Consider the following 13438-nt stretch of genomic DNA (forward strand, 5'->3'; position numbering starts at 1 on the left):
CTATATTCTACACTTTTATAAATTCACTGATTGATCATTATAATTGTGTCTGTGTTTTTATTTGATTGTCATCATCGATTGAATAATTCAATCAGTCTGTAAAGCACGCTGGTCAACATTTGTTGTTTTTAAATCTGCTCTATAAATTAAACTGACTTTACTTATTCTTCAATGAAAAAGTTCCACGGATGCTGATCACAAACCGCTAAACAGACGTGGATGTGACAAGCTATGGGGACCTAAACTAAATACAAATTCTTTTGGAGGTAGAGAACAAAATATATACAAAAATACACAAATAAATCCTGATCTATTTGACACCTTTTACTAAAAATATGAGCAGACCAAGAGGGAGCTACCTTTTATCTTTAAATGTGTCTGTGAAACATACCTTTGTGACTTCTATCAGAAGCGCCTATAATTATTCTGTAATTTGCACTCAGTCAGCAGCCATATTGCTCCCTAATAAATGTGAAAGATGCATATCAAATAAATAAATAAAATAAATATATAGACAAATGAAGTCACACCCACCCACCCGTTTCACACCACCGTCCGCTGCCTTAAATAACTGAAAGGTTTTTCCAACCGCACTACTCTCCGGTTGCAATTCCCCGGCATCTGCACCACAGTATCAGGTGCGGCTCCATCATTCGCTGCGGGGCTTCGGGAGGGGGCGGAGTTTGTCAAGCCGGGTCACACCCCCTATACTACAGCGCTATGTAGGCTACTCTCCTCAGAAAAAAAAGAAAAAGAATCCTAAGGAGCGCACAGCCCGTCCGTCACCGCACACTGCTAGACAAATATGATCCCGAGAAGAGCGACTCCTGCGTTTCAACACTTAAGACAACAACTCCACTGAGAATAATTCCAACAGAAATCACAGACCATCGCTGCGCTTGGTCCTTCTTCAACTAGTCTCCTCTCCGTTCTCTTACTCTCTCTCTCTCCCTCTCTTCTGCGCTGGATCATTCGTGCCAGAAAATGTGTGTGGAGAGCGATGGATGCGAGATTGAAGGCTGCAGCAGTTCAGACGAGGTGCACACGCTGTCGGGCAGCATGAGTCCCGCGCTGAAATCCAACCCGGACCTTCACCCGTGCAAACCGGGGCAGAAATTCCGCGCCGCGCTGCTCAGATGCCACTCACCGGCCGCCGCGGCCGGGATCCTCAGTTTTGGGAACGTCCTCAATTACATGGATAGATACACTGTAGCCGGTAAGTGACTGACTTCTCCCTTTCTGTTAGAGCTTTGTTTTGTTTTTTTATCTGAGGGGTTCCAGCAAACACCGCAGAGCAGCTCTCAAGTATCCGCTGGGGTGATTGTACATGCGCTAATTGCCTGTGAGGCGCTCCAGTCTGGTAGAGCAGCCAGCACACCTCAGCGGAACAATGGGGCTTTGGCGGAGCGCAGCGCACTGACTGCTAAAACCACAACGCTGTTAATGATTCAATGGTGGTAGACTGTGCGTGCTGTGGTTAAATGAAACGCATCTCTGCGATATCATCTCGAGAAAATGCAGGACAGTAATGTGTGTACACGGGGCTGCTGGAATTATTGCAGATCGATCAATTAAGGCGATCATCTCTCCATCCACGGACCTGACTGCATGCTTTCGCATTGTGTTTGTGTGTGTGTGTGTGTGTGTACTCATCTGTCAGACGAGAGAGAGAGAGAGAGAGACGGTCATTAGTTCCTTTCGTCCATCATCTAATAGCGCGTGTTTTGTGCGGCAGTTCGCTGTGATGAGGCCATGTGGTCTTCCCACTCAAGTGTCCGCATTTCCTCACTATAGCTGAGGTCCACGACATGATTTATTAAAACTGAACACCGTGTGCGGATGGAAATCAAGCTTTGTGTCTTAGAGGTTGGTAAAATGTGAAAAGGTCATTTGTATGAGCCAAAATATGGACTTGATCGATTAATTGATTTGTTACTAAGATGACCAATTATATATGTTTTAAAGTCAAGAGCAGAGCTCAGTCAGATGATGTAGAGTTTTTGCAGGGCAAAATGTTTTTTCTGTTAAAATATTGCAAGAAAAAGGCAGAATCACATTACTAAAATAGTCCAGTTTGTAGACTCACACCAGAAATGTATTTGATTTTAGTTGATTATTATGGATTCCTCGCAAAGCAATGAACTATGCAACTTATTGTTATAACCAACGACTCTGCGCGCATTAAAATGTGTCACATAAATCCAGGTTAACATTTTATCCTCATCTCAGTTTTACCAATATTTGGTTGTAGCCTATATCAAGCCTTGGACATCGGACTGTGGCACTGAATGGGTTAACAATAATGCTGCAGCATGGAGAATGGAGGGAAGCGTGTTGGGCGAGAGTAGACTCTTCTCTACAAAGAGATCCCTTCCTGGCTAAAGTGCACGTTTCTATTCATTATTTTATACATGACATAGTCACACAACAGAAGTCTACTTGAAATTCATTTTTTTATTTATTTTTTTACCTCTTCACCCATTATCTATAGCAAAGCATATCTGGCATCAAGATTTCTGAATTTGATAAATCAGGGGGGAATTAATGGTGGAATTTCGCTCTGCAGCCCCTGGCAGAAAGAAGGAGTGGCTAATCCAAACAGAACAATGTGTACACTCTAAGTAGCCACATGCCTGCGGCTCATCATCCTGAGGGCTTCAGGTCCGGTCTGTAAAGAGTCACGCTACACACCCTTGGGCACCTGAGCGATCGTTACGGCGGGGAGGGTTTAGCTGCTCGACCTACAGCCAAGAATGTGTTGATGAGGGGGGGGGGGGGCATATCTAATCTCAGCAATCTTCAAGCACCACTCGGTCACAGCAGATAGCTCGAGAAGCCACGTCCCCATCCTCAGTCTCGGATGCATCAGGCTCCCTCTATGGTTTAGCAATTTGTACTCCTGTCTCCTTGCCCCTCCTCGTGCTTTGATCAGAGGAAAACCCCTCATTAAGGGGCTCGCACAAAACCCTCTATTCTCCTCCGTCCTCTCCATCGTGATCCCGCCACTATTCGTCTCTGCCCTTTATACCTCACGAGTTGCACGGCAGAAAATCCCCCCCGCGAAGCCGTTAACTTGGCAGGAGGACGGGGAAACTGAAGGGAGATGAGGAGAAAAGTGGAAACAGGGAGGAGGAAGGGAGGGCAGGATGATGGCTGTTGGGGAGGGTGGTTGCAGCAGCCCGGGCTAACCCTCGTGGGGAGATGCTGTGCTCAGTGCATGCGGTGCAGAGGGGTCCCTATCCCTTCCAGTCCCTGCCACCTGCACGCTGCCGGGCCGTTTTGCATTATGCATTGCCGGCATATGCGGCTGACCCCTCGCGGAAAGAGGACCAGCAACCATGTGCATCCAACAACTAATACATAGAGCATGAGCTGATCTGCCATTCTGCCTGTCTTCTCTCTCCAAGCTGTTCTCTCCTCTCCTGCTTTGTGAGCTATGTTAGAGATTCTGCTGATTGTAAAAATGGGACATTAATCTTAAATCTTGTCTTTTCCTGATGTCATTTAAGATGAGTTTATTGCATCGTTTTAAGTGGAATTAAGTATCAATTTGTCTGCTTTCCATTTCCACCACCTCGCAGCCGATCTCTCGTTAGCTCTCTGTCTCCTCGTCTCCTTTCTAATCCCTCTGCTTTTCCGCTTCTCCAGCTTCCTTGTTCTCTTTCTACAGCAGCAGGTACCCAAAACTCATAGATCTTAATGTCAATTAAGCTAGCATGAGTGCACGCACACAGAAAGCACACACACACACACACACAGTAGAAAAGACTCTCCCCACCATTTCAAGAGGGGCTGAATGAGAGAGGGGAGTAGTTAGGGGAGGGGCCGGCTGCTGCAGTGGCAGGCAGTCAGAGGGAAGTGGACACAGAATGCAGACTGAGCACGAGCGATGCTGTCCCCCCCCCCCCCCCCCCCCCCCCCCCCCCCCCCCCCCCCCCCCACGTCAAAAGGTCTTTGTACCAACAGCCATTACTGTAGTGTGTGTGGATCACTAAAGCATTGTCACAGAGACAGAGGGTGACCATTCTAGACACCGGGGCTATTCTGCTCCACAACAATGATGGGAAAATTGCACCAACCAACGCCCAGCGGCAGCATCAAAGACTTGGATCTTTCTGTTGATCCCCAGTGTCAGAGGTGAAGCCACACACACGTTCATAAAAAACAAAAAACCCTCCACATACAAACTTAAGTTTATGATTTCAACGTTTGACTTCTCCAAGATGATGGTGAGAACCACAAAAGAAGAGAGAAGTCGCAACGACTGTTTCATTTTTATGAGATTGTTTAGCTCTGGATTTTATAGACGCTCAGCCAATATGTCTTTTACAAGACTTGAATATTTAATGCCACCAGTGTGTGAGGAGGAACGGCTAACTGTTTGAGGCTTGAGCTGCATATTGGAGATGTTTTAGATCTCAGTAGAATGAGTGAAAAACAAATTTAATATCGATTGTGTCATCCTTCAAATTCACAACAGGGAGTCACCTTTAGTAAATGAGATGTAGTGTAATGTAAGCAAATTAATACATTTCCACTTCACCATCCCTTAAACGGCTCCTTCTACCTCTTTTAAAAGGCATTTAATTCATAATTCAATTCATGTTCAACTCTGGATCATCAGAGGGCTGCAGGCAGTCCATATTTATATGTTGTGGAATTGGCAAAGAGAAAGGGATCTGTTTCAGACACACTCATGGTCCAAATCCATGTGTAAAGAAAGTCAAGTCAGCTACATGCAGTGAGCTGACTTCAGGGCTCAGCTGTTCAGCCTGACCGGGAATGCTCCTTCAGAAGCCTGTGCTTGTTTTTACGACCGTCTGTGAAGCAGACACAGCAGAAATGAGGAGCGTCTGAGATATTTGAGGGTGTCCCAATAAGGCCGATGGTGCCCTTACTGCATTTCAGAATAGCAGTGTGCAGGGAAATGAGGTTGAGATTGGACCGTACCAGATTGGAGCGGAGCTGGATGAGTTACGATGCTCCGGTTGGGTCACTTGTGTCTGGCCTTTGGAAGCTGCAGCCACTTTTATTCATATACCATTTGCTTTTTAGAGTGCATATAGGAGCTCTGAGATTTAGAAGGCCACCACGTTTAATTTAATTTGAGGTGGCTTTGGAACCTTAAATCCCTGTGTTGGTCTCTGCGCAGACCCACATCAGACAGTCCAAGCTCCTGGACAGCTTATCATAAAGAGGGGATTAAGCGTTTCTTCAGAGAATATGAGGATATGGGAGGCAGACACTCAGCACTTAACGTTATTTGCTTCTTGGTAAGTAAGTAAACCCCGATGTGTGTCAACTCCAGCCACCCCCCTGCGTGCACCCGGAGATGCCCCCTTCTCAGCCAGCAATGGGGCAGTTTGGGGGGCATACCGACTGCAGCCTAATCTGGGGTGAACAGAAATTTTGGGGAGCTGTAGATTAGCGTTGTCTCAGTCAAGCTGTCATTCTGGGAATACCAGTAAAAAAAAAACAGGGTCACGTCCTATTGGACAAGTGAAGGACCCTTGCATGTGAACTTTTGGCATCTTGCATTAGGACACAGATGACCGTGTGGTAATAATCCTCTTAAAGCCAGCTCTGGCGCTCTGCAAGAAAGATGTAGCGATCTATGCAGTCTGACAGGCTATGCAGATTAATTCCTGATAGCTTTGTCCACTTCCTTTGGGGTTCCTCATGATCACCATCCACATAAGCCATTCCTCTGCGTCTTCTTATAAAGGGGAAATGCTGTGCTTATTTTCCGTCTCTTACATGTTTTTGCTTTCTGTTGTCACAACTTTAAGATCACTTTCTGGGGTGGAAGTGCACAAAGTTAAAGAAAAGGGCACCACTTTCAGTTCCACAGAGGACAGAGAAGAAGAGAAGTGAAGACAGCGTTGGTGTCCGTCGGGCACATTTGGGAAAAAAGCAACTTTTACGCAAAAACAAAAGTAGAAAAACAACGTTTGCTAGTAGACGTCCCCGCAGCAGAATATGTCAGGATGAGAAATACAGGAAGTGTCTCCTCACTACTGAACTGTGTAAAAGGCTGTGTGGGCCATGCTCCAGTTGCTTTGGGGTTTAGCTGTTGGTTGATTCACCCTTCACTCTTCTCCCCATTTCAACCTCTCTCGCTTTATAGCGTTCACATTAAAAATGTCCCCAAACAACAGCAGAGGCATTAAAAAGATGGAAGGGCCTCTCATAATCCACTTTATAGGGCTGCTGCGTCTTTCTTCCCGTGCTTTTTCCATTTGATGTGGAGCCGTTTGGAATTAGACTAGAGGTCCCGTACAGTATGAAACGTCTCTGTGAAAGACATCTTTAATGCGTTATGTTTCGACATCTTTTATATCACTGTTGACAGCAAAATATTGACGCTATATTCAACAGATGTTAAATGGAACAATTACATGATATCCTACCAAGTGGACTTTTCCAGACTGGTTTCCCACAGATATCCCACTAATCTCTTTACGTCTATATCCTGGCGTGCCGTTCCCGCTGCTGTGAGAAAACAGTCTGTGTGTTCTTTAGGCTCCGATTTAGCCGACGTCTGTAATAGTAACCGGTGGAATTAGACGGGAGTTTCTTCCTCTGCCAGACAGTGCAGACCCTTTCATGTGGCTACTCCGGATTCTACCCTCAAGTAGACGTACTTTCGCACCACTTCGTGGCTCAGCTGATGGTCACTTTGCTGTGACTCTTCCCCTTCTGTACAGCTGTTATTTTGGCATCGCCCCAACCCTGCATCCGACATCACTCATCACAGCTATGAGGCCATTACATGTGCTGCATTCTGGAGAGGGTATTTTTACTCTGTGCTGTCCACGCTAAAGACACAAGGTTTGATTTGAGGGGTTATTGGAATACTTCGACGAGAATAGTTTGTGAGGCGACGTGGACGGCGATTGACCCTTCGCTAAGTCCCGCCCCTCGAACGCAGACTGGCCAATCATTTGAAATTGAGCAGTGTTCTCCTTCTCTGAGTCATAACTCCGCCAATTGGCAGTTGTCTCCATTCCTTGTGTCAGACTTTGAAAACCTCTGCCCCACATCCATTTAGAACAAAGCCACACCTCATGTTATAAAGAAAATCCAACATCAGGCCAGACTCCGAGTGGCTCTTTCAACAAACGCTGCCTTTTTCTTGTCATTTAACTTCTTAGCTGGTTCTTATCTTTTAACATCCAGAAGCTTGACGAGTTGAGTGGCAGACTGATAATCACTGACCTCCCCTTTGTCATTAGAGGAGAGCGTGTGGACATAAGGACAGGGCGCTGGTGTTTTCTTTGGTGTTGTGTTGTGCCTCCACCTACAAGTTTGCTTAAGGATTACAGCCCTGAGATAAGCACAGTATCTGCCAACTTCAGTCCAGTTTGTCGGAGTGACAGCGAGATGAGTCACGAGCAGAAGCAGAGGGATTCTCCCACTCTCCATCCAGCACTATCCAAATCACCCAGTCGCAATTAGCCCCCCATGTTAAGAAAGACGTCCCACCCTTCCTGTCCCATTATCCAAGAAGACTATTTATCTAAAGAAAGAGCTGAAATTCATCTCTTCAGGCAGACGGCAAGAGCGCAGGAAGGAAGGAGGAGAGATTGGGGATGCGTTGAGCAATTTGTTGCGTTTGACACACTGTCAAATAGCAGATTATCCCTGTTTAGAAAATGTGATGGGAAAAAATTTGCTCTCCTCACTCCCCGCATTCCGTCTCTCACGATAATCTTACATTTGAACAGGGAAGTCTCAGAGCCGTAGTGTTGTTGAAATTACAATATGTTGGTCTTTGGAATGTTTCTATATCCATTATGGACCGTATGGAAAATAATTGCATCGTGCGTTATTCTATGGATGAACAGTCAAAAGCAAAAACTATTTTATTAATCAGGTGACTGAACCTTTCACTGCTCAGACTACATTGGACATTTTCATTTCCTCCAGCCAGCCCAAACACACATACACACAAATAGATATTTACACAAATAAAAGAAAGAAATGCAACACAAGTGACATTTCTGTGTTGTGAAGCTCATATTCAAATGTTCCCCTGAGTCCAGTGCTGTGGCTGAGACCGCTGATAAATTCGATGAAGAAATGGAAATAGAAGACAATGCAATCCATTTCTTATGCTTGCGAAACAATATTGATATTGTTTATAGTGAATATTGATCAACAGAACAGCAGCTTGGAATTTGTTACGAGTGATGAAACCGTAATGTCCTGAGACATGCTGAAATTGGATTTTTCTCTGACACATTAACAAGTTGTTCTTGAGAGAGTTGGAATCTAACATTTACCTGCTCGCAGCATGAGATACAAACCAGCAGACGAGCAGCTAGCAGTGATATTAGCTCTCAGCTCCTGGAAGCTCTCACAGCTGCTGGGATAATATTTAGAGTGCTTATTTACAGCAGCTCTATATTTGAAAAAGCCTTCCCTGTTGAGGAAAACTGTAATCTTCCCCCTCCATTTACATGTGATCGAGTCAATAGTGGAGCCCAGCACAGGGTTTGTGTAATCTTTTATAGCCACCTATCAGACCCAGGATAATATCTTGTGTGTGTGTGTGTGTGTGTGTGTGTGTGTGTTCTCTTGCATGTTTCATCAGCTCTTTTTTGATTTCATTGGATATCAGTCATGTTGTCAGAGCTAGATGAGATTGCAGCAGGATTTTCATTACTGTGTTTGGCGTACTGCGTTTGTGGGAAGAGCCGGGGTTGAGTGAGGGCGCCGACCTTTGTCAGAGACTTAAATGTCCTGGGTCAGAGGTGGACACACACACACACACACACACACACACACACACACACAGCCCTTAGTGTTTTTCTGCTGTAAGAGTTTCACACAGGACTGAATTCCTATGAGAATGTGTCAATGGTTTTCTGTTTCCAAGACGTCAGTGCACATAAGTGCATATGCAGGTATTAAACTTAATGTTGGGCTGGCAGCAACGCATTATCTTATCCAGCCTCTCGTTTAAAATCAGGCTCATTTTACGCTGCACAGCTTCATTAGCAACCAGACTTTAGTATCTGGGTTTATTTTCTGACCGCACATAAACTAATAGAAATGCTGAATTTTAATTTTAAATGAATATTATCTATCACATTACAAGCAAAAAAAATATTTTTTTATTATTATTCAGGATCACCACAGAAAACTGTCAATAAAAAGAATCGTCGGATACCATTTGGGTCTGCTTATGAGGCGATGGCCGGTTGAGTTTAGGTGTTTGTTTCTGCAGAGCAGTTGTTCACCAGAATGGTTGATTACGCCTCACTGCACCAAGGGAGGGTTATTACAGCGTTCTTTTGATTCTTTAGCACCATAAATGTTTACTGGTTCATGCATAAATCTGCGGGCAGCTTGTCAACTCAATACTCCAACAACTTTGATTGCATGTATTTACAACACTGAATATGATGCGTTCTACTTTAAGCCGAAATCTGTTGCTGAATGTGGTCGTCGCGGCATGAAATTGAGGGACTTTCGATGTTCAGCGATGTTTAGGAGTCAAGACCGCAGCCAGTGTCCCGTGTCGTCATTCAGGTTGTTGACGGAGGCATGTGGGCAGCACGCCAGTGCAAAGCTTCACGTGCATTTTTCTTATTATAGTTAAATGACTGATTAGTGCATAAGGCCCGAGGCTCTGTACTGTGCTGTCGGTATGTGGGCCATTCTTTAAGGAAACACACGTGGTATTTGCAGGAAGTCAGAGAGGAAGAGAGGTGGAAAGGAAGGTGTGTTTTCCCACGCCGAGAAGAATTCAAACTCTCGATTGGTGGTTGAGAACTTTTTTTATCATGTAAAATGAGTTCAGAAATGAGACACAAGATTCAAACTGGCCTCTGATGTCATTTTATATAAGTTTGGGCAAAAAGACATATTTGGGTTTCTCAGAGTGTTTGATGAAATAGCAGAGGAAGTAATGAGATGCATATCTAATTCATGAGACAGTGAAAGATGAAGCCCCCCCCCACAACCGGGATGAAATTGAGTTGGGAATTAGTGGCCTTCCCCGTAAATGGAGACACAGTGTGAGGGTGGCACTGTTGGGATTGTTTTTGAGTATGCGTGCAGCGGTAGGAGAGGTCACCTTGACAGCGTCTCAGAATGAAAATGCTTTTATACGTCTGATCTCTCTGGCTGTAGTTGTGATGGGACAACAAAACATGTTTGACATTCATATTTATATACATCTATAAAGTACTATGAATCTACAATTTATGTCCATAGTTTTATATATTATATATAAAGTTATTTCACACATTCTCACCCATTTCTATGAAAAAACTCTATAGAAACTCACTACAAACAATAAATTCTTCGATTTAAAAGATAAGGTGCCACTCACATCAGCCATAAAGAAGCAGCTGGGCCCCTATCGCCCCTGAATTCTCCATTTTGTGGAGCCTAAGCACTGTGATTATCCAGAGAAGATTGTCGCGCTGTAGCCGTTTGATGCTAAATTGAGCTGAAAACACAAATCGTCATCAATTTTCTTCTGTTTTTATCACGGCTTGAGGTCACTGTGCACGCTCTCCTCTGCTCTGCTGTTTAGACAGTCAGCTCAACAGCCCGTGGACATCTTATCGTTACGCTTTACAGCTGACACTGTGAGTGGATCAAGAGGAAGTCAGATGAAGTAGATGAGTCAGGTGTCAAGCCGAGAGCTTAGACATATTCTATTTTTAAGAAGATCTGTAAAGTATCAGTATTTAAATTAACATATCAGCAGCATTTTACCGCATGCTGCTTAATCTTTGGATGATTAAAGACGCCTTAATGAGCAGCATTAAGTAAGATGATGTAAGAAAGCCTGTCTACACTGGACATACAGTTTATGATAATTATGCGGCAAGACGTTTCAATGTGCCCCATAGTGGATTCCCCACATCCTCAGTAAATGAAAAGAAGAGAGTGAGGAGAAATAAAATCTTATTAGAAAACACTACATAATGACTTTAATCTTCCACACTGTTATGTAAAAATAGTGCTGGGATTACTGACAGCATTTCTAACACTGGCACTCACACGCAGTGATGTCAGTGAAGTCTAATGCTGTTTTAACTGCCTTGACACAACCCTATATATATCCTGTTGGTCGGTCGATTGGTTGGTGGGTCCACCATTTTGGTCCTAACCCAACAGCTCAACAACTATGACATTTTGGCTGCATGTTCCTCAGAGGTAGAATCATATACACTTTGGGGATCCTCTGACTTTTGATTTAGTTCCACCAGCAGGTCAAAGTTTTGAATTAACAATTGAAATATCTCTACATTCAGGGGATGAATTGTAATGTGATTCTGTAGAATAAATCCCTTTAAATCCTACACACTGTTCCTTTAATTGGTCCAGCACAAATTGTGGGTTTGTGAGAGGGACCATGTCGGCATCACTTCTCCATTAATTCAACCCGGAGACTGTTTGAGCCTCTCTCTGGTTAACGTCTTCTCCAAATTCCACATAAAACGCACTCCTCCGTATCCACATTCAACGCTGAGTTCAACTGCTGTTCAGTATTCCTGAGAGACGCTGGTGTGAACGAGTGCAGCTCACGGAGATCCCCTGGCAGTCAGACAGTCTCATCTCATCTCAAATACCTTTGCTTCGCTTCACTGCATGTCCTTCCAATACTTCTAAAGCATTATCTCGTATACGAACACTTGGGCTAGCCCCGGATGTATTATTGATGAGCTATACGTTTAGTCTGCTCCCTCGATGCTTCACTATGCATCCTCTCCACTACCATTAAATATTTAGCACGTACTGGCTGGAACTAATGCACCGTGGCCCTCGAGCGGAATTCAAGCTTTTGATTAGTGAAAGAAAATTAGGTTGAAACCCCCCCTATTAATCAAAGTGGTAAGGCTGGCACACCTACAGGCCTTTAATTTGATTTTGCCCCAGTTTGGCTGTCACAAATTTAGAAGATTAGAGTGAAAGCTGTCTCAAATGTCATAGTGGATTTATCACTGAAATCACAGCATATTCATCCTCACACACTGGCAGGACTTCCGATTCGAATGTGTTCATCTTGGTGTATTGGTATTTAGTAAAATGTCATCTTTAAGCACTTACACTAGCTTAATTTGACATCCACACATCAGAGACATAAGAAAAAGAAACGCGAACTGAAACCGGTATAACATACGATTTCTATTTGTGGACCTACTTCTTTATTGTGTTTGAATGGTGGTGATTTGTGGGTTTGACAATCAATTCTAATGTTGGCATGATGGAAAATTGCCAGAAATAGGATTTGCATTTGTGTGGGCGTGTTGCTAAAAGGTGAAGACGATGAAATATGATCCAGGAAGCACATTGTGAGAAACACGTCCACGGGTTCTGAGTACCATAATGATACAACTAAACTGAAAGAATGTGCAACAAAAACAAAAATATCAGGTATAACATTCACTGTCCATTCTGCATTCATGGTGTCAAGCTGCATTTAAAGGGGCCCTTTGGAGTTTTCTTGTAAACAAACAGAAAATATTTTACGTTCAGTGCTTCTCAACAAAACACATTGTGCATCCTTGAGGTCTAACAAGCATGTTGACAACAGTTTCTTCCTCATAAAACATGTGCAAAGTGTGCATCCTTCTGCGTGAGCACAAATAAAACAGGGACTCGTTAGTAAAAACATTGCTCCATAGCACTGTTACTGGTAAATAAACTCTCATATTGAATATATTCAATTCCGGCTTCAAAACAGTAGCCTCTAAGCTTGTCAACAGAATGACTATGTGAGGTCTTACATGCACGTTCGACTAGCTACCAACAGAGAAGCAGGACTATCCAGCGTGCACTCACACACTTCCCATCTCTTGCAGATTTGTATTCTCTTGTACGAGCTCTGAAAACCCTCTTGTGCAGGCTCAGCTCTACACTGTTTCCCAGACATTTGCAGCACGTTTCCTTTCTGTGTGGCAGGCAGAGGAAGTGGAATGGAAAAAAGCGCACCCCCGCCCACTGCGGACCACATGGCAAGGGAGGAGAGCAGTCGGTCAGGAGCCCGCCGGCCACAGTCGGGCATATTTGTGGTCAGCTTTCTCCTCTGAGACGCTGTGCAGCGCGGCCTGCCTCTGCACTCTGTCGCTCTCTCTCTCTTTCCCCGCGCTGTTACTGCCGCTGTCTTTCAAGCGCTCAAATCCCAAAATTGGTCACGTGACGGACCAGAAAAGATACACTTTCTCCTCCCTCATTATGCCCCCCTCCCCCTTCTTCCTCTCCCAGACTATTTATACTGATGGGGTTGACACATGAAAAGGAATCACCCCTTAGCAGGAATGGAGGGGAAGGATCTGGCCACATCAGCAGAGCGGTTCACCGCTGCCCGTCACACTCTAGCCAGAATGAATGACTTCCATCCATTGGCTCCCTCTCACTCCGACACACACACACAGTGAAACCAGGGGAAAGGGGAGCACACATACACATATAT

At 44.4% G+C, this 13438-nt stretch overlaps 1 protein-coding gene across 2 annotated transcripts in view; it reads left to right on the plus strand.

Annotated features, from left to right (window-relative positions):
• Positions 1–603: 603 nt before the first annotated feature.
• The window catches only part of spns2 (SPNS lysolipid transporter 2, sphingosine-1-phosphate), a 60815-nt gene continuing 47980 nt past the window's right edge, over positions 604–13438 (plus strand). The window contains exon 1 of one of the 2 annotated variants that reach the window (XM_031856897.1): positions 604–1216. In XM_031856897.1, the coding sequence (XP_031712757.1) occupies positions 985–1216 (232 nt within the window). In that variant the 5' untranslated portion in view covers positions 604–984. The remainder of the gene's footprint in view (positions 1217–13438) is intronic. The other variant, XM_031856898.1, reaches the window with a different exon arrangement.

This window comes from Anarrhichthys ocellatus, unplaced genomic scaffold, assembly GCF_004355925.1.
Source record: "Anarrhichthys ocellatus isolate YVR2014 unplaced genomic scaffold, GSC_Weel_1.0 scaffold18, whole genome shotgun sequence".
NCBI classification, from domain to species: domain Eukaryota; kingdom Metazoa; phylum Chordata; class Actinopteri; order Perciformes; family Anarhichadidae; genus Anarrhichthys; species Anarrhichthys ocellatus.